This window comes from Dendropsophus ebraccatus, chromosome 13, assembly GCF_027789765.1.
Source record: "Dendropsophus ebraccatus isolate aDenEbr1 chromosome 13, aDenEbr1.pat, whole genome shotgun sequence".
NCBI lineage: Eukaryota > Metazoa > Chordata > Amphibia > Anura > Hylidae > Dendropsophus > Dendropsophus ebraccatus.
In genome coordinates this window covers 66,956,599-66,978,506 of record NC_091466.1, presented here as the reverse complement: position 1 = coordinate 66,978,506, position 21,908 = coordinate 66,956,599, and the positions used below count along the sequence as shown (strand labels likewise).

Sequence of the window (21,908 nt, the reverse complement as noted above, 5' to 3'; positions counted from 1 at the left end):
GGGGCAGCAGAGTTGCTCTTGCACACTCACTTCTCTATATATTAGTAGTATATAAGTGGTGTGAGATTGTAGGGGGCAGCAGAGTTGCTCTTGCACACTCACTTCTCTGTATATTAGTAGTATATACAGTAAGTGGTGTGAGATTGTAGGGGGCAGCAGAGTTGCTCTTGCACACTCACTTCTCTATATATTAGTAGTATATACAGTAAGTGGTGTGAGATTGTAGGGGGCAGCAGAGTTGCTCTTGCACACTCACTTCTCTATATATTAGTAGTATATAAGTGGTGTGAGATTGAAGGGGGCAGCAGAGTTGCTCTTGCACACTCACTTCTCTGTATATTAGTAGTATATACAGTAAGTGGTGTGAGATTGTAGGGGGCAGCAGAGTTTCTCTTGCACACTCACTTCTCTATATATTAGTAGTATATACAGTAAGTGGTGTGAGATTGTAGGGGGCAGCAGAGTTGCTCTTGCACACTCACTTCTCTATATATTAGTAGTATATAAGTGGTGTGAGATTGTAGGGGGCAGCAGAGTTGCTCTTGCACACTCACTTCTCTGTATATTAGTAGTATATAAGTGGTGTGAGATTGTAGGGGGCAGCAGAGTTGCTCTTGCACACTCACTTCTCTATATATTAGTAGTATATACAGTAAGTGGTGTGAGATTGTAGGGGGCAGCAGAGTTGCTCTTGCACACTCACTTCTCTATATATTAGTAGTATATAAGTGGTGTGAGAATGTAGGGGGCAGCAGAGTTGCTCTTGCACACTCACTTCTCTGTATATTAGTAGTATATAAGTGGTGTGAGATTGTAGGGGGCAGCAGAGTTGCTCTTGCACACTCACTTCTCTATATATTAGTAGTATATACAGTAAGTGGTGTGAGATTGTAGGGGCAGCAGAGTTGCTCTTGCACACTCACTTCTCTATATATTAGTAGTATATAAGTGGTGTGAGATTGTAGGGGCAGCAGAGTTGCTCTTGCACACTCACTTCTCTATATATTAGTAGTATATACAGTAAGTGGTGTGAGATTGTAGGGGGCAGCAGAGTTGCTCTTGCACACTCACTTCTCTATATATTAGTAGTATATACAGTAAGTGGTGTGAGATTGTAGGGGGCAGCAGAGTTGCTCTTGCACACTCACTTCTCTGTATATTAGTAGTATATACAGTAAGTGGTGTGAGATTGTAGGGGCAGCAGAGTTGCTCTTGCACACTCACTTCTCTATATATTAGTAGTATATACAGTAAGTGGTGTGAGATTGTAGGGGGCAGCAGAGTTGCTCTTGCACACTCACTTCTCTATATATTAGTAGTATATACAGTAAGTGGTGTGAGATTGTAGGGGGCAGCAGAGTTGGTCTTGCACACTCACTTCTCTGTATATTAGTAGTATATAAGTGGTGTGAGATTGTAGGGGGCAGCAGAGTTGGTCTTGCACACTCACTTCTCTGTATATTAGTAGTATATAAGTGGTGTGAGATTGTAGGGGGCAGCAGAGTTGCTCTTGCACACTCACTTCTCTGTATATTAGTAGTATATACAGTAAGTGGTGTGAGATTGTAGGGGGCAGCAGAGTTGCTCTTGCACACTCACTTCTCTATATATTAGTAGTATATACAGTAAGTGGTGTGAGATTGTAGGGGGGCAGCAGAGTTGCTCTTGCACACTCACTTCTCTATATATTAGTAGTATATACAGTAAGTGGTGTGAGATTGTAGGGGGCAGCAGAGTTGCTCTTGCACACTCACTTCTCTGTATATTAGTAGTATATAAGTGGTGTGAGATTGTAGCGGGCAGCGGAGTTGCTCTTGCACACTCACTTCTCTATATATTAGTAGTATATACAGTAAGTGGTGTGAGATTGTAGGGGGCAGCAGAGTTGGTCTTGCACACTCACTTCTCTGTATATTAGTAGTATATAAGTGGTGTGAGATTGTAGGGGGCAGCAGAGTTGGTCTTGCACACTCACTTCTCTGTATATTAGTAGTATATAAGTGGTGTGAGTTTGTAGGGGGGCAGCAGAGTTGCTCTTGCACACTCACTTCTCTATATATTAGTAGTATATACAGTAAGTGGTGTGAGATTGTAGGGGGCAGCAGAGTTGCTCTTGCACACTCACTTCTCTGTATATTAGTAGTATATACAGTAAGTGGTGTGAGATTGTAGGGGGCAGCAGAGTTGCTCTTGCACACTCACTTCTCTATATATTAGTAGTATATACAGTAAGTGGTGTGAGATTGTAGGGGGCAGCAGAGTTGCTCTTGCACACTCACTTCTCTATATATTAGTAGTATATACAGTAAGTGGTGTGAGATTGTAGGGGGCAGCAGAGTTGCTCTTGCACACTCACTTCTCTATATATTAGTAGTATATACAGTAAGTGGTGTGAGATTGTAGGGGGCAGCAGAGTTGGTCTTGCACACTCACTTCTCTGTATATTAGTAGTATATAAGTGGTGTGAGATTGTAGGGGGCAGCAGAGTTGGTCTTGCACACTCACTTCTCTGTATATTAGTAGTATATAAGTGGTGTGAGATTGTAGGGGGCAGCAGAGTTGGTCTTGCACACTCACTTCTCTATATATTAGTAGTATATACAGTAAGTGGTGTGAGATTGTAGGGGGCAGCAGAGTTGCTCTTGCACACTCACTTCTCTGTATATTAGTAGTATATACAGTAAGTGGTGTGAGATTGTAGGGGGCAGCAGAGTTGCTCTTGCACACTCACTTCTCTATATATTAGTAGTATATACAGTAAGTGGTGTGAGATTGTAGGGGGCAGCAGAGTTGGTCTTGCACACTCACTTCTCTGTATATTAGTAGTATATAAGTGGTGTGAGATTGTAGGGGGCAGCAGAGTTGGTCTTGCACACTCACTTCTCTGTATATTAGTAGTATATAAGTGGTGTGAGATTGTAGGGGGCAGCAGAGTTGCTCTTGCACACTCACTTCTCTATATATTAGTAGTATATACAGTAAGTGGTGTGAGATTGTAGGGGGCAGCAGAGTTGCTCTTGCACACTCACTTCTCTATATATTAGTAGTATATACAGTAAGTGGTGTGAGATTGTAGGGGGCAGCAGAGTTGCTCTTGCACACTCACTTCTCTATATATTAGTAGTATATACAGTAAGTGGTGTGAGATTGTAGGGGGCAGCAGAGTTGCTCTTGCACACTCACTTCTCTGTATATTAGTAGTATATACAGTAAGTGGTGTGAGATTGTAGGGGGCAGCAGAGTTGCTCTTGCACACTCACTTCTCTGTATATTAGTAGTATATACAGTAAGTGGTGTGAGATTGTAGGGGGCAGCAGAGTTGGTCTTGCACACTCACTTCTCTGTATATTAGTAGTATATAAGTGGTGTGAGATTGTAGGGGGCAGCAGAGTTGGTCTTGCACACTCACTTCTCTGTATATTAGTAGTATATAAGTGGTGTGAGATTGTAGGGGGCAGCAGAGTTGCTCTTGCACACTCACTTCTCTATATATTAGTAGTATATACAGTAAGTGGTGTGAGATTGTAGGGGGCAGCAGAGTTGCTCTTGCACACTCACTTCTCTGTATATTAGTAGTATATACAGTAAGTGGTGTGAGATTGTAGGGGGCAGCAGAGTTGCTCTTGCACACTCACTTCTCTATATATTAGTAGTATATACAGTAAGTGGTGTGAGATTGTAGGGGGCAGCAGAGTTGCTCTTGCACACTCACTTCTCTATATATTAGTAGTATATACAGTAAGTGGTGTGAGATTGTAGGGGGCAGCAGAGTTGCTCTTGCACACTCACTTCTCTATATATTAGTAGTATATACAGTAAGTGGTGTGAGATTGTAGGGGGCAGCAGAGTTGCTCTTGCACACTCACTTCTCTGTATATTAGTAGTATATACAGTAAGTGGTGTGAGATTGTAGGGGGCAGCAGAGTTGCTCTTGCACACTCACTTCTCTGTATATTAGTAGTATATACAGTAAGTGGTGTGAGATTGTAGGGGGCAGCAGAGTTGGTCTTGCACACTCACTTCTCTGTATATTAGTAGTATATAAGTGGTGTGAGATTGTAGGGGGCAGCAGAGTTGCTCTTGCACACTCACTTCTCTGTATATTAGTAGTATATACAGTAAGTGGTGTGAGATTGTAGGGGGCAGCAGAGTTGCTCTTGCACACTCACTTCTCTGTATATTAGTAGTATATACAGTAAGTGGTGTGAGATTGTAGGGGGCAGCAGAGTTGCTCTTGCACACTCACTTCTCTGTATATTAGTAGTATATACAGTAAGTGGTGTGAGATTGTAGGGGGCAGCAGAGTTGCTCTTGCACACTCACTTCTCTGTATATTAGTAGTATATAAGTGGTGTGAGATTGTAGGGGGCAGCAGAGTTGCTCTTGCACACTCACTTCTCTGTATATTAGTAGTATATACAGTAAGTGGTGTGAGATTGTAGGGGGCAGCAGAGTTGCTCTTGCACACTCACTTCTCTGTATATTAGTAGTATATACAGTAAGTGGTGTGAGATTGTAGGGGCAGCAGAGTTGCTCTTGCACACTCACTTCTCTGTATATTAGTAGTATATACAGTAAGTGGTGTGAGATTGTAGGGGGCAGCAGAGTTGGTCTTGCACACTCACTTCTCTGTATATTAGTAGTATATAAGTGGTGTGAGATTGTAGGGGGCAGCAGAGTTGGTCTTGCACACTCACTTCTCTGTATATTAGTAGTATATAAGTGGTGTGAGATTGTAGGGGGCAGCAGAGTTGCTCTTGCACACTCACTTCTCTCTATATTAGTAGTATATACAGTAAGTGGTGTGAGATTGTAGGGGGCAGCAGAGTTGCTCTTGCACACTCACTTCTCTGTATATTAGTAGTATATACAGTAAGTGGTGTGAGATTGTAGGGGGCAGCAGAGTTGCTCTTGCACACTCACTTCTCTATATATTAGTAGTATATACAGTAAGTGGTGTGAGATTGTAGGGGGCAGCAGAGTTGCTCTTGCACACTCACTTCTCTATATATTAGTAGTATATACAGTAAGTGGTGTGAGATTGTAGGGGGCAGCAGAGTTGCTCTTGCACACTCACTTCTCTATATATTAGTAGTATATACAGTAAGTGGTGTGAGATTGTAGGGGGCAGCAGAGTTGCTCTTGCACACTCACTTCTCTGTATATTAGTAGTATATACAGTAAGTGGTGTGAGATTGTAGGGGGCAGCAGAGTTGGTCTTGCACACTCACTTCTCTGTATATTAGTAGTATATAAGTGGTGTGAGATTGTAGGGGGCAGCAGAGTTGCTCTTGCACACTCACTTCTCTGTATATTAGTAGTATATAAGTGGTGTGAGATTGTAGGGGGCAGCAGAGTTGCTCTTGCACACTCACTTCTCTATATATTAGTAGTATATACAGTAAGTGGTGTGAGATTGTAGGGGGCAGCAGAGTTGCTCTTGCACACTCACTTCTCTGTATATTAGTAGTATATACAGTAAGTGGTGTGAGATTGTAGGGGGCAGCAGAGTTGCTCTTGCACACTCACTTCTCTATATATTAGTAGTATATACAGTAAGTGGTGTGAGATTGTAGGGGGCAGCAGAGTTGCTCTTGCACACTCACTTCTCTATATATTAGTAGTATATACAGTAAGTGGTGTGAGACTGTAGGGGGCAGCAGAGTTGCTCTTGCACACTCACTTCTCTATATATTAGTAGTATATACAGTAAGTGGTGTGAGATTGTATGGGGCAGCAGAGTTGCTCTTGCACACTCACTTCTCTGTATATTAGTAGTATATACAGTAAGTGGTGTGAGATTGTAGGGGGCAGCAGAGTTGCTCTTGCACACTCACTTCTCTATATATTAGTAGTATATACAGTAAGTGGTGTGAGATTGTAGGGGGCAGCAGAGTTGCTCTTGCACACTCACTTCTCTGTATATTAGTAGTATATAAGTGGTGTGAGATTGTAGGGGGCAGCAGAGTTGCTCTTGCACACTCACTTCTCTGTATATTAGTAGTATATACAGTAAGTGGTGTGAGATTGTAGGGGGCAGCAGAGTTGCTCTTGCACACTCACTTCTCTGTATATTAGTAGTATATACAGTAAGTGGTGTGAGATTGTAGGGGGCAGCAGAGTTGCTCTTGCACACTCACTTCTCTGTATATTAGTAGTATATACAGTAAGTGGTGTGAGATTGTAGGGGGCAGCAGAGTTGCTCTTGCACACTCGTGCAGGCAGCAGCACAGGGGATTTCCATCCCTAGCAGCAGAGGAAGTAGCAGCAGGGACTTTCCAGCCTTAGTGGGCCGGCTCACTCAGCAAGGAAGGGGCTTTTTGCCGCATGCCGGAGCTGCTTCACCTTTCTCCCAATGTGATTTGGTGCACTTGCAGTGAGCAGGGGCTGTCAGTGACCCGGGCGGGCGTCCTCCGAATAGTAAGTAGCCTCCACCGGCCTCCGGCTGCACAGAGAGAGCCCGGGCATCCCGCTCCCCTCCCCCACCGCGCCGGGCGCCCCACGCATCCCGCGAGCCCTCACAATGTAGCACTGTCTGTGGGAGGACCGCGGCCTTAAAGGGCCAGTGTCCCCCTGCGGGTTCCTGCAGGGGGGGTGGCGGTAGGCTGATGGGCCTGCTGGAGCACACTAAGTTTGGAGCCTGGATTTCTAATGTGTTACTATGGGGGTGTGAGGCTGTAATGAGGGGGGTCCTGCTCAGCTGTTGTGATGCGGCAGGCGAAGGGTTAAAAGTTTCTACATGACTGATGGTGTAATGTGAGGTATGAGCGGTATGGGGGGGGCTCCTGCTGCTCCTGGGGGATCATCAGTATATGTATATACACTGGGAGATACAGAGTGTGCACAGGCTTACACACTCACATGGGGGTTTTAGTAACTGCACAAATGTGTACACACAATCATATATATATATATACACACAACCATATAGATATATACACACACACACACAACCATATAGATATATATATACACACACAACCATATAGATATATATATACACACACACACACACACACACACACAACCATATAGATATATATACACACACACACACACACACAACCATATAGATATATACACACACACAACCATACAGTTACATATGTGTGTGTATTCATTTATAAGCACACATTTAACTCTTATCTACCTATATTTCTATACTTTCATTGGTATATGTATATCTTCATACTTGCACGCCTATATATTCATTCATACACATATAACTTCATAGATGCACAGACATGTACACACACATATATATCAGTATATACACACCTGTGTTTATACATATATATGTATATATATATATATATATATATATATATATATATATAGCTTCATACATACACAACTATGTTTATAGACAGTCATAAACACACATATACATGTATGCTTTTATTTTAATATATGCATACTCACTTATTCCTTCATACACTCCTCCTATGTTTATGTGCATTTATATATCATGTGCGTACATCCTCATACATAAATGCTTATGTTTATATGCTTTCACACATGCACCCTTATATACTTATATGTTTCTATACATACATACATACATGCCTGTGTTTCTGTACCTTCATACAGACATGCACATATATATTATTGTACATACGTTTCTAGATTTCTATCCTGCATGCACATATATACATTCATACATATGCACCTATATTTCTGTACCTTCCAACATACATGTACATTTATATCATCTATCATGTTTCATACATATATACCTATATATCTACCCCTTCATACATACATGCCTATATTTCTAGACGGTTATAGACATGTGCACATATATACATTCATATATGAGCCTATATTTATATTTCTTAATACATACATACATACATACATACATGCCTATATTTATATGATGTTATTTATGAACATATATTTCATACATACCCACCTATATTTCATACAAACACGCACACACATATACATCACTTCTCGCGCGTCTAGTTTAATTTCCTTTAAACAAAGACGCACGCACCTATAGACACATACACACCCATCTCCATACATCCCCCCCTCACCTATAGAGAGTCAGTAACCTGTAATTGCTGCCTTGTGATTCATAATTTGCTCTGGATCATCCACTTCCTGACTCACCCTGGATAGACTTGTTTTCATGAGGTTGTATATGATATTCCTTTTATATCAAAACTTTTTTTTTTTTTCTTGTTTTCTTTGCATTCTACCGCCACTAGTTTTTGGGTGGATACAGCCTTGAGATTTTTTATTTTTATGTTTTTTTTTGCTATTAATTATGTATATTTTTCTATTTATTATTAGTTATATCATGTGTTTTTTTTTTCTATTTAGGGTGCCTTCACACATACCGTATCACTGCGTATTTATCGCATAAAACTCGCGCCAAAATCGCATGAAACTCGCACAAAAGTAGCTGCGTTTTTTCTGGTGTTAAACTCTCCTGTTAAAATCAAAACTCGCATGTAAAAATCGCACCAAACACGCAGCGAGAATACACATACATTGACTTTATAGCAATCAGTTTTAGGGTACAAACACACACACCGTATACGCAGCAGATCTGCAGCAGATTTGATGCTGTGTTCAGTTATTTAGATCTAATCTGCTGCGTATTTGCTGCGTATCGCAGCAGAAAATACGCTGCGTATACGGTGTGTGGATTTATACCCATAGGGTGCGTTCACACCTACAGGATCCGCAGCAGATTTGATGCTGTGTTCAGTTATTTAAATAAAATCTGCTGCGGATCTGCTGCAGAAAATCAGCTGCGGATCCAGTAAGTGTGTACATACCCTTACTGTACATTTATGTGGGAGAAACTCGCAGCGATACGGTACGTGTAAAGGTAACGCTTACTATTATTACTATTTTACTATTCAATAGGTTAGATGTTATGTGTTTTGTTATATATTATTAGCTATATAGTTTTATTACTGTATGTGTTGTACATTTTTTCCTATTTACTATTAGTTACATTACATGTTGTTGTTTTTTTACTATTCGTAAATATTTAGTTAGATGTTATGTGTTTTGTTGTTGTTATTATTACTTATAAGTTTTGATTTGTATACTTTGTAGTTGCAGTTGTTCCCATAGAGCGCACAGCTGTGGATTGTTGCTGGGCTCACATGGGTCTGTGTAATTCTGAAGTCACTGGTATGGGGATGGCAGGGTGTCAGCTGTGCAGAGAGCGTGTGCCCGGCCTCTGGACACGTCACTGCAGACGTCATGTGCCGGCCGTGTGAAGTAACGTTCCTGCAGCTCTTGTGCAATGCTTTACTATCAGCCTTGTGTCATTCTTACTGGTCTCCCTAAGAGAAGCAGAAGGTTCCCTCCTCTTCACTCATTGAGAAACCTTTTGCCCGGATGTTTTATTTCTTCTGGAATTTTTATCTTTACATTCTTTCCACTCTGATGTTAAGTTTATGAAACCTGCAGGAGGCGGTCAGTGGTGATATGTAAGCGCGTGGCGTCTTCTGCATGGGTGGTCATTTCTGATATAGCTGGACCATGTTAGCATAGCAAGCAATGGAATCTAGTTCAGGATGTGCGTTGGGATTGTTTGTGGACGGTGAGATGTATGGGGGCCTCTGGTGTGGCCCTGGACTGTCTTGGGGCCAGGAACTCTGTGGTCTGCGTTTACTCTGTATGTAAAGCTAAAAAATTGTCCGTCATTTGTGTTCAGCCGCTCTTTGAAAGAGACATCTGCACCGTAAGGGTAGCTTCACACATACCGTATCGCTGCTAACTTTACGCAAGAAAATCGCAGATCCGCCCCTGTGATTTTTTGATGCAGAAAAATCGCATGAATTGACCTGCGTATTATTTATGTATAAAAAACGCAGCGTAAAATGACGCACATAATACGAAGGTCAATTCATGCGATTTTTCTGCATCTAAAATCACAGGGGCGGATCTGCGATTTTCTTGCGTAAAAACAGCGGCGATACGGTACGTGTGAAGCTACCCTAAAGCAGTGTATCTTAACTCTTGACCCCCCAGCTGTTGCAAAACTTCAACTCCCATCATGCAACTCTTTACACCAGTGTTTTTTCACTGATATATACGCACAGACCAGGGCCTATATATATATATATATATATCTGTGTCCATTAGCAGAGTTCTCGCTAGATTGTTGGTGGCGTATAAACCCATTTGCTTTTATATATAGTTTGTATTGGGGATGGGAGGATATAGAGCAGGGGTAGGGGACCTTGGCTCCCCAGCTGTTGTAAAACTACAACTCCCATCATGCCTGGACAGCCGAAGCTAAAGCTTTGGCTGTCCAGGCATGATGGGAGTTGTAGTTTTGCAACAGCTGGAGAGCTAAGGTCCCCTACCCCTGCTCTATAGTGTCTGCTATATGGAACCATAGGGGCACATACAGGACACATTCCCTGGGCTTGAGGCCTAAAGCAAAGCTTTAGTAATCTGAACCTATTGAAAATCTATTGGGTCATTGGTAATATATACGATATTCTAACCTTTTCCCATTATTGAATACTATTATGAAGTATAAGGGAGCCTTTACACTGAGAGATTTATCTGACAGATTTATGAAGCTGAAGCCAGGAACTATAAACAGAGATCAGGTCATAAAGGAAAGACTGAGATTTCTCCTCTTTTTTTTAATCCATTCCTGGCTTTGGCTTCAGAAATCTGTCAGATAAATCTGTGTAAAGGCACCCTAAGGGTCCATTTACACAGAAAGATTATCTGACAAAGATTTGAAGCCAAAGCCATGAATGGATTTAAAGAGAGGCAAAATCTCAGGCTTTCCTTTATGACCTGATCTCCTTCTATAGGCTGTTTCTGGCTTTGGCTTCAAATCTTTGGCAGATAATCTGTCAGATAATCTTTCTGTGTAAATGGACCCAAAGGCCCTATTACACGGAACAATATTTGTTCTGTGTAATGGAAGGCAACAATCAGCTGACATGAACGATGTCGGCTGAACATTGCTGCTGTTTGTCTTTTAACATGTTGAAAGACAAACAACAATGATCGCAGCATCTTAATTAGAGTCCTTGCATATTTAATCGTCTTCTAACTTGTCCTAGAGGCATTATATTGGGGTCCTGGCCAACACTGCAAATAATGGCCGTTGTTTTGAAATATGCCCGTTGTTTTTACATAGTGTGAACATAGGCTGTATCCATGTTTTCCTGGACACCCTAAGGCTGCATCCAACTTCTTCAGCCACTGGTGCTTGAGTTGCGTTCATCTCTACATGTAATAGTGAATGGTGTCATCGTTGCCAACATAGACCTAAATGTAAGACTTTGGCAGCTGTAATAAAGTTGAGATCAAAGACGGGTTGCACGACCATGTTGGTTTCGGGTGAGCCTAAGGGCCCTATTCCACCGGGCGATTATCGTTTGCATAATCGTTAACGATTAACAATCTCAAACGACCGCTATTGCGAAAGACCTGAAAACGTTCACTCATTTCCATGGAACGATAATCGTTACTTATGTTCGTAATTGCGATAGTTTTTTCTTCGCTATTTATTCGCTATTGCGTTCGTATCTACTGCGAACGACGTCTCATTCAATGCAAACGATTTGCGAACGAGCAACAATAAAAATAGGTCCAGGTCTAATAAAGCGATCAACGATTTCTCGTTTGGTCATTAATCGTTAACTGCATTCGAACGATTTAACGATAATCTAAACGATAATCGTCCGGTGGAATAGGGCCCTAAGGGTATGTACACACTACGGAAGAGGCGAGGCTTGAGATTCTGCCTGTCCCATTGATTCAATGGTATTTATCAAGCGCAATCTGCATTCCGCCCAAAGAATTGACGTATCAATTCTTTGGGCAGATTGCAGATCACGCTTGAGAAATCCCTTCGAATCAATGGGACAGGCAGAATCTCAAGCCTCGCTTATTCCGTAGTGTGTACATACCCTTAGGGCCCTTGCACACTATGGAAATCACGTGGATAACTTGCTGCGGATTCCGTGCACACTCCCGCTCGAACATCTGACTGACCCATAGGCTTCATTCTAGGCTCTGGCAGATTCTGCCGTCCACCCAATGAATTGACGTGTCAATTCTTAGTGCGGACAACGGAATCCGCCGGAGCCTAGAATGGAGCCTATGAGGCGGAATCCACAGCAAGTTATCTGCTTGATTTCAGTTGTGTACAAGGGCCCTTAAAGGGGTTATCCAGCGCTACAAAAACATGGCCGCTTTTGCCCCTCTCTTGTCTCCAGATTGGATGGGGTTTGGGACTCTGTTCCATTAAAGTAAATGGAACTTAATTGCAAATCACACCTGAACTGGGGACAACAGTAGGGGGAAAAGTGGCCATGTTTTTGTAGCGCTGGACTACCCCTCTAAACATGTGCAATTCCTTCCTGTTTGGCCATAATACAGACCCCAGCACAGTCTGTATTACGCTCAGGATGCATGCTGTTTTTTTTTTTTTTTTTTTTTTTAAACCAAACCTACAAGTGAAAGGGAAAGGTAATAGAGGGATCTCTGCTTCTACTCGAAGCACGTTTTTCCAGCCCTAGCAGCGCCAAATCCATTGTTTGGCGTCACAAACATTTTTAGTCAGGGCCAATTCTAACATGTAAAGGTTTAGTTTCCCTTTAAACCATTATAGAATATATTGTAGGGAATGATTATAGAATGTTTCCATGTATAGGCAGAAAGCCAAGCTGGGGTGTATTTATAGTTCATGTATTGCTGTGTTTTCCAACCTACAGCTCTCCAGCCGTTTCATAACTACAACTCCCAGCATGCCCTGACAGCTGAAGGTTGTGCATTTTATTATTGCCTCTTGCAGAATCTATGGCATCCACCTGACCAGGCTGCTTGAGTGACTTTTGCTCGCTTTCCACTGCGTGCACAAGGGCTGGGATCGCTATGTTGCAATGGACATGTGCCATGGAGAAACATTAGGGGATTTTCCTTAAAGGGCCGGTACCTCCTAAACAGGAAAACCTTGCGATAACAGTAAACAGGGTGTAGATTTCAAAAGAAAATGGATAAATCGTCTTTTGTGACTTGAGACAAGTTTGACGGGATGTTTCCTAGATGTAAGATGGATATTAGAGAGGGAATTCCCTGGTCAGGATATATCTCTGTTATACCGAACCCAGAGCAAGTACAAAGAGTGTCTCTCTCTTTGGAGGATTGAGAACATCTGTGCGTGGCCTGGATGATGGCTTGTGTGAATTGTGTAATGCTTTGTTCCCCCTGTAGGGGCGCTGCGGGGAAAGTGAGGACTTGCTGATCTCACAGATTGCAGATGATCAGCTTATTGTGGATTGAATCTAGTGCCAATGCTTATCAATATGTATAGGGTGCAAAGTGGTCACATACCACATCCTTATAAAAACAAGGGCATCTTAAAGTGTCACTGTTAAATTTTTTTGCAGAAATCAATAGTACAAGCAATTTTAAGAAAATTTGTAATTGGGTTTATTAGGCAAATATGCCATTATCTGCATTCAAAAAGACTTTCCCTAGCCCACCCCCCTTCCTCTCTCTCATTCACTGCTCATTATCAGGAAATCTCGACTCTTTTACATCAGTGGAGTCCTGTGTAACCTGGGGAGGGGGGAGGAGGGAGATTAGTCGGCAGCAGAACAAAGCATAACACAGCCGGACCTGTGTGAAAGCTGGTATTAAGAGGTCAGAGAGGTCAGTGCTGACTGTCAGAGGAGATAGCTGGTGATGTAGCTGTAAATTAACTCTTTGTTGTCCTGTTTTGGTGCCTCATCTCCCTCAATAGACAATCATGAAGACAGGGGGGGGGAGCTTCAAACTGCTTTTATCATGATAAAAATGCATTTTTCGGCTAATAAACCCAAATACAAAGTTTCTTAAAAATCGCCTGTGCTATTGATTTCTGCAAAAAAAAAAAAAAAAAAATGTAAACAACAGTGACACTTTAAGGTTTGGGAGAGGGCCATAAGCCGGCCATACTCCTGATGACAAAATGGGCTTATTTGACGGACAGCTTTTTCATAGTCACCTGATACGTATGCATTCTCCTCTCTGCTGTGCGTTCATGTATTCTTTACAAGCTGCTATTGCCGCCTGACTACTCCTCCCTAGAACCAGGCAGCTGAAAGCCCATTGGGTTCTGTGTACAGAGCCACAATACAGCCATATCTAACCAACCAACGTTTTGGGATCATCCCTTCCTATCGCAGTGCCCAACCATTACAATATCTGACATCATATGGCTGGCACCCTGTTTTAACAGCATGGATACAGCTTCTGAGCCCATGCCCACTACATATACACCAGGCACCAGCTCTGTATATACTGCACCAGAAGGAATCGGAATAGAAGCTGGGGGCACCTCCTCTATCCACTTTTCTCTTTGCACCAGTTTTCCCCTATGATTGTGGTGAACACAATGATCACACCTTATAGGTGAATTTCCATGTGCGTCTTAATATGGCTTAAAGGTGAACGCACATTTTCATGTCTGGTTATGTCATAATCAGCATTGCCTAATATACTTCTATTATGGTATTTTCTTCCTTTTACGAGCAAATAATAGGGCAAGAACGTGGCATTACACCTGTCTCCCCTGCAATCTGTCAGCAGACACTGGCCGCTTCCTGCTTCTACTGATGGGATTACATTCTCCTACAGCTGCCCGACATGGTTATTGGATTCTCCCCAACTTTTAGACCCAGTATGTGCCCTATGGAAGTCAGAGTTTGCAAGATATCTAGGCATAAAATACCCTCCCTCCCCCATAGAGGTGATTAGGATAAAGCAGGTCACCAGTTTGGGGTCAATTCAGAGCCTATAGAAACCATTGGGTGCCCAGTGGGCTCCAAAGCGAGGGCTGTGTTTTTGCACATTGGCCACTTCATCCGACCAGTATCCAGTCTTTATTTCCTGTTATAGTTCAGATGATCCAGTCTTGGTTATTAGAAGCACTTGAGCTTGTCCATGGGTTGAGATGAGAGCAACTGGCTGAAGAAGTTAGATACAGCCCTAAGAGTCCTGGAAACCATGGATACAACCATAGGCCAAAGGCTGTTTCCATGTTTTCCCGGACTTCCTAGGGCTGCATCCAACTTCTTCAGCCGCTGAACTAACGGAAGTCAAGAATTTGAGGTGCTGTGAGGGTAGTTGTACCTTCTCAGATGTTACATAAAGAGTAGTCAACCTTCCAAGATGATTTGAGATGAAGTGCAGAAATCGGTAGTACAGGCGTTTTTAAGAAACTTTGTAATTGGGTTTATTAGCCGAAAAATGCATTTTTATCATGAAAAAGCAGTTTGAAGCTCTGCCCCTCTTATGGGGAGGGGAGGGGTGGAGGGAGATGAGGCACCAAAACAGGACAACAAAGAGTTAATTTCCAGCTACATTACCTGGCTATCTCCTCTGAAGTCAGGACTGACCTCTCTGACCTCTGAATACCGGCTTTCACACAGGTCCCGCTGTGTAATCCTTTGTTCTCTGCTGGAGACTAATCTCTTCCGAGATTGTGCTCTTACAGTAGTTGTACCTTCTGAAATGGTGCTCTGGGAGTAGTTGTACCCTCCAAGATGTTGTTCTGAGAGTAGTTGTACCTTGCGTTTTGAGGAAAGTTCTGAGATATCTCTCTGAAGGTAGTTGCACCTTCTACGCATAGCCTTGATCTTCATCATTAGGCTAGGTTAACACTGCGTTTTCAGCATCCGTTTAACGCATCCGTTTTTTGCAAAAAACGCATGAAAAACGGATTGCAAAAAACTGATTCATTTGTGTGCATCCGTTTTTCCATTGACTTCCATTATAAAAAAAAACGGATCCGTTTTTTTTGGCGGACCAAAACGGACCAAAAAACGTTGCTGACCCTATTTTTCTGGACGTTAAAAAAAACGGATCCGTTAAACGGATGCTGAAAGCGCAGTGTGAACCTAGCCTTACCTTGCGTTTCACGTTTGACTCTTTGGAGTGACATCTTGTAGACCCGGAGGTTACATGGGTCGGAGATGGATGGAATGAGTCAGTGCAATTCCATTGGAGTGGGCAGCGTTGACTACTCTCTGTACTCTCGCTTGTGAGTAGAGTAGGCATGGATCTCTGTGAAGACAGTGGGCTGCCGCCAAGCCATCGGGCTCAGCAGGACGTAGTTAATGGGGGAATTGTCTCTGTGTGTGTGGAACTCCGTAGAAAAGAACCTTGTATGGGGGAGAATAGAATCCCCACGGATTTTGTACTGTTTACTGTTTTGGTACCTTTTTTTTTTCTTTTTTTAACTTGAAATTCTCTGAATTTCAAGGAACATTTTAATGTGTTGATGTTTTTGGGTTCTTTTTGCTGGGGATTTCCCTTCTCGGCGTATGCAGATTTTTATTTTTTTTTCTTCTTTTATGACCACGCAGACAACCTCTTCCCTAAACTTTATTCCTACATAATCCTTGCCACAAAGGAACTAGTGCCCCCCCCCAACATTCTCCAGAGAAAAAAAAATCTGAAAACTATACAGACGTGTAAATTACTTCTATTCAAAAAATCTCTAGTCTTCCAGTACTTGTCAGCTGCTGTATGTCCTACAGGAAGTGGTGTATTTTCTCTGACACAATGCTCTCTGCTGCCACCTCTGTCCATGTCAGGAACTGTTCAGAGCAGGAGAGGTTTTCATCAACATATCCATTGTTGCCATACTGCTGCCTTACTTTGCCATTCAGAACTCTAGCAAAGCTGGATGGTGACCTCTCTAGTAGTCATTGTAACCCATACTAGTCGGGCTACCGATCACTTATTTAGCGATCTGGATCTTATGAAGAAGACAATGTACTTTGATGCTATTTCTGTGCCCGGGGGTTATACTTGTGTATGTAGAAACGTCCGGAATATGCTGTCTGTGAAGGGGAAGAGGAGCTGACCCCCCAGGCAACAATCTGAAGAAGAAGAAGAACCAGTGGTATAAGCTCTGCAGCTACTAAATAGTGCGCTGAGTGATGAGCAAATAACACGTTACGGGTAATTCCCATCCACATCTAATGTGAATGGCGTCTTCTGTCATAAGAAACATTTCATCAGTTATATATTATATCTGTTCCTGGGAAAGCTGGGGTCTGATATTGTGTGTATGATGAGGTTCTGCAGCAGCTGAGGTGTAGTATGAGGTTCTGCAGCAGCTGAGGTGTAGTATGAGGTTCTGCGGCAGCTGAGGTGTGTAGTATGAGGTTCTGCGGCAGCGGAGGTGTAGTATGAGGTTCTGCGGCAGCGGAGGTGTAGTATGAGGTTCTGCAGCAGCTGAGGTGTAGGATGAGGTTCTGCGGCAGCTGAGGTGTAGTATGAGGTTCTGCAGCAGCTGAGGTATAGTATGAGGTTCTGCGGCAGCTGAGGTATAGTATGAGGTTCTGCGGCAGCGGAGGTGTAGTATGAGTTTCTGCGGCAGCTGAGGTGTAGTGTGAGGTTCTGCGGCAGCGGAGGTGTAGTATGAGGGTCTGCGGCAGCGGAGGTGTAGTATGAGGTTCTGCGGCAGCGGAGGTGTAGTGTGAGGTTCTGTGGCAGCTGAGGTGTAGTGTGAGGTTCTGTGGCAGCTGAGGTGAATATTATAATAAATTGTACTGCCTTTGTACTGTACAATCCAAATGATAAAAATATTAGTAAAGCCCCTATTACTCGGGGCAATGCAGAGGAGCAAACGAGCACCAACCTGTCAGGTCAGCAATCGCTTGCTCCTTATTCTCCGCTCTCTGCCAGTGTTATTACATGCGCTTACAGCAAGCATGGGGGGGGGGGGGCTGCCCGTGGGATCACTATATCCGGGCAGCCCATAGAAGATAGTGACGGGCGACGGCAGCTGATCGCTGCTATCCTGATCGTTGTGTTCAGGCCTCTTCCTGGTGTCTGACGCGGGCCCGAGACGTGATGTCTCAGGTCCGCTCAGCCAGTCAGTGAAGGAGGCGAGATCTGAGCGGACTTGAAACGGATCCCGCCTCCTTCCAGGGCCCGCGTCAGACACCAGGAAGCGACCGGGCACCAAAGCGCCGCGATGCGTGACCCGCCCCTGGAACCTGGGAGATGAGTGGACGTCTTTTCCCTCAGCCACCTCCTCCCCGATCCCAGCAAAAAAGTGCCCCCCCGCTGGAGTGCCCTTTTAATTCCGTGGCCTGTGGCCTCCTGTTTCAAGCAGATTCTTACTACATCTCCCAGCATGCCTTCTGCAGGTTGGAGGCCACTTAACTAGACCATACTGGGGACTAGGGGTCTTTACTTAACAATGATTGTCGGTCCTGTTAGCATCCGGGTGGGCTATGGGGTATGGTGGGAGATGGAGAAGCAACAGATAGAAATGTGCCATGTCCTGTGTATTATCTGTGGTGATAATAATGATGGTTATCGCCCCCTTGTAAAGAAGCACAAAGGTTCATGAGTTACCTGGGAAAACCCGGCCATGGGGAACTGTACACCAGATATGAGAGGAATGTGGCCGTTCACACCTAGACAATGCACCGCCTGCCGCCCTGCCTGCTGACTGTCACCACCTAATGGAGGCTCTGTATGGTGGTGACCCCAAGTGCTAGTGTCTGGGGGTGTCACAGCAGACACTTTAAGGGGTCTTCCCATCTAGGAATGTTTGGGGAAGGGGGTCTGAGCTCACAGCGGATCCCCTTCTCTTACCAGCAGGATTGTGTCTGACATTGTCCCTTCCTGGTAATAGATTTAAAGGGATTTTCCATATTCATGTCAGCGAAGCTTAATCACTCAATGATGAGAAGTTCTGCATCTACTTTGCGTTTCATTTCCTCACTGGTCTACCGGATCTGTTTGCTTTCTGTGAACGGGAAAATCTGAGCTGCCCCGATGCTTCTCACAGCTGAGGGGTCGTCGCAGTGTTTCCAGGTCTAGACTGACCCCTATATGACCTTTCAGTCATATGCTTAACAAACCTACAGTTTCTATTCTCTGACAGCAAGCCCAACTCTCCACAACTGCCGACTATTTAAATAAAAAAAAAATATTTTTTTTTTTTTAATTTTTGCAGAGAAGGAAAGTGACATAATGTCTTGGCCGATAGTCAAAACCGCAGATTATAGTTGTTCATAATAGATGGGAAAGGAAGACAGGGAGAGGGCAGCGTGCCCGCTCTATTATCGGGTTCACAATGGGTTGTGCAGGATGCCGCAGTGTTTGGATGTGGGGGAGGGGCCGGATCCAGAACGTGCAGCGTGCACCATTAGATGGCTGCATGTTGTCAGGGTGATGATATAAAAAAAAAGTTATAAAAAATATGGTGCCCCCCCCCCCCCCCCCCCCCCCCCCAGAGGTACTCGTGTAAAGCCTCCAGATCAGGGATCGGAAACCTTTGGCCCATGGGAATTGTAGTTTTGCAACAGCTGGTGGGCCTGAGGTTCCCCATCCATGCTTTAGATTTAAAACTGCCTGTGGCTTTCCAAACTACAACTCCCATCATGCCAAGGGACTCCTCTATCACATAAGCTAGTGTTACACATCCTGCGTCTTGCAAAACTACAACTCCCATGGTACCAAGGATCCATCTATCGCATATAACAATGTTCCCCAGCCTTTGCCTCCCATTATGCCCTATCACCCTGCTACTACCCACACCAGAACATGATAGGAGTTGGAGTCGTGCAATATCTAGAAAGCCGCAGATTGGGGAACAATGTCTTAAGGTGATAGTGGGTCCCCTCGGAATGATGGTGAAGAACACGGCCATATGTGATGTGGCGGTGTTGGCATGATGGGAGTTGTAGTTTTGTAACAGCTGGGGAACACGTCTTCGGTATTGGCGGGGCCCTTGGCATGTAGGAGCTGTAATTTGCTGGAGAGCCACTGGGTGGGGAGCACTATCTTCTGTGATAGAGGAACCCTTGGCATGATGGGAGTTGTAGTTTTGCTACAGGTTGAGGAACTTTCTGGTACTTGTTACCACATTGGACTGTATAGTGGGGGTTGTCTTTTCAGTTCCCTTCTAGATGAAGGCAGCATGGAGCCAGTTCTTCTGACAGGTGAAGCAAAGGGTGATGGTGGCTTATACACACAGCCGATATATGGCGGCACATACAGTCTGTATAGGGTAATGTTGAACCTTAAAGTGTCACTGTCGTCCGTCTTTTTTTTTTTTTTTTTTTTTTTAATCAATAGTCCAGGCTACTTTAAGAAACTTTGTAATTGGGTTTATTAGGCAAATCTGCCATTATCTGCATTCAAAAAGACTTTCCCCAGGTCCCCCCCCCCCCCTTCTCTATCTCATCCACTGCTCATTATCAGGAAATCTCGACTCTTTTACATCAGTTGGGCCTTGTCTGCTCTATGGAGGGGGGAGGAGGGAGATTAGTCACCAGCAGAGAGCAAAGAACATAGGATTACACAGCGGGACCTGTGTGAAATCCGGTATTCAGAGGTCAGTGCTGACTTCAGAGGAGATGGCCTGTAGCTGTAAATTAACTCTTTGTTGTCCTGTTTTGGTGCCTCGTCCCCCTCCACCCCTCCCCTCTCCTTAAGAGAACCAAGAAGACAGGGGGGAGAGCTTCAAACTGCTTTTTCATGATAAAAATGCATTTTTTCGTTTAGTAAACCCAATTACAAGGTTTCTTAAAATCGCCTGGACTACTGATTTCTGCAAAAAAAAAAAAAAAAGTAAACGACAGTGACACTTTAAGGGCCCTTGCACACTCCAGAAATCATGCGGATAAGTTGCCGCAGATTCCGCCTTCCTCCAATAAAATGGACATATCCGTTCTTTGGGTGCATGGTGAAATCTGCCTGAGCCTAGAATGAAGCCTATGGGACGGCCAGGTGTTTAATCGGGAGCGTTCAGGGAATCTGCTTGAGGTTATCCGCGTGATTTCTATAGTGAGCAAGGGCCCGAAGAATCTCTGCCCTGTATTTCATGTTATTGAAAACATTTTCCATGTGCATGTACACTAACATGTTACATGCAACGTATGGACTGAGAATGGTACTCAATACCACAGCCTATAGCTGTATGGTGTATAGTAGGGCCCTATAGAATTGTATAGGGTCATATAACAGTGGAGACCAATATGCATAACCAACAATTAAAAAAAATATATATATATTTAGTGTTTGCGTCCAGCTGTGTTCTCTCTCTTGGCCACTAGGGGAGCTCTTCTATTGGCTGTAATTTCATGATTTTTCAGCCAAGCAACAGATTTTGTTTGATTTTATTATCTTGTCGTAGAAACAAATAAAAGTTGTGGTGTAGGAGGAAGCGTCCAAGAGCGAGCAGGATTCTGCCTTTCTAGCTGCCGTCTACTTTTGTATATAATGAAGCAGCAGCTGTAGCGTCCTCTGCTGGTCACACGGTGTGACTGCTCCTGGCCGCTGTCCAGCAGGGGGGCGCACAGCCAATCCCTGACTGTAAATACATTATTATTCTGCAAGTTTTACAAAGAAACAAAGGATTTCACTTTCAATTTGATACATAAAAAAAAAGCACTCTAGTCATATATTATTGCACGTTCAACTCTTAGAAACTTTCCGCAGAGGAAGTGTGTTGTTATAAGGACTGAAAAGAAAAGACTCTGCAATCTTCCATGCAGGTAATCCCCTAGTCATCACACATAGTAATACAGCTGGATGAGGAAGAGGACGGCAGTAGTGGAGCTGCAGGGGACATGGAGGCTGTGTAGGGCTCAGCTGCTGCAAGGAACATTAGGACGAGACTGCTGCACGCAGATGGAGGGGTCCATGGTGGACAGAAGGGGGGCAGTCAGGCCAGTAATGGCCGCTATATGGTGTGTGTGGTGAGTAGGATTCTCTGCTGAAGGAATGTACATCTCCCTATATATCTATCCATCTATATCACCTCTATCTATATATCCATCTATATCACCTCTATCTATATATCCATCCATATCACCTCTATCTATCTATCCATCCATATCACCTCTATCTATCTATCCATCCATATCACCTCTATCTATCTATCCATC

The 21,908-nt window shown here is 43.6% G+C and overlaps 1 protein-coding gene across 6 annotated transcripts in view; it reads left to right on the top strand.

Moving 5' to 3' along the window:
* The window catches only part of TRAF3 (TNF receptor associated factor 3), an 84,665-nt gene that overhangs the window by 29,773 nt on the left and 32,984 nt on the right, over nucleotides 1-21,908 (top strand). The window contains exon 1 of one of the 6 annotated variants that reach the window (XM_069949224.1): nucleotides 6,301-6,420. The exons of 2 other annotated variants lie outside the window; for them this stretch is intronic. Coding sequence is in view for 1 of the 4 variants with exons in the window: in XM_069949223.1 (XP_069805324.1) it covers nucleotides 9,426-9,444 (19 nt within the window). In the remaining 3 variants the exon portion in view is untranslated. Of the gene's footprint in view, nucleotides 1-6,300; nucleotides 6,421-6,743; nucleotides 6,762-9,410; nucleotides 9,445-21,529; nucleotides 21,720-21,908 lie in introns of those variants that run through there. 3 more of the 6 variants (XM_069949228.1, XM_069949223.1, XM_069949225.1) reach the window with 3 other exon arrangements.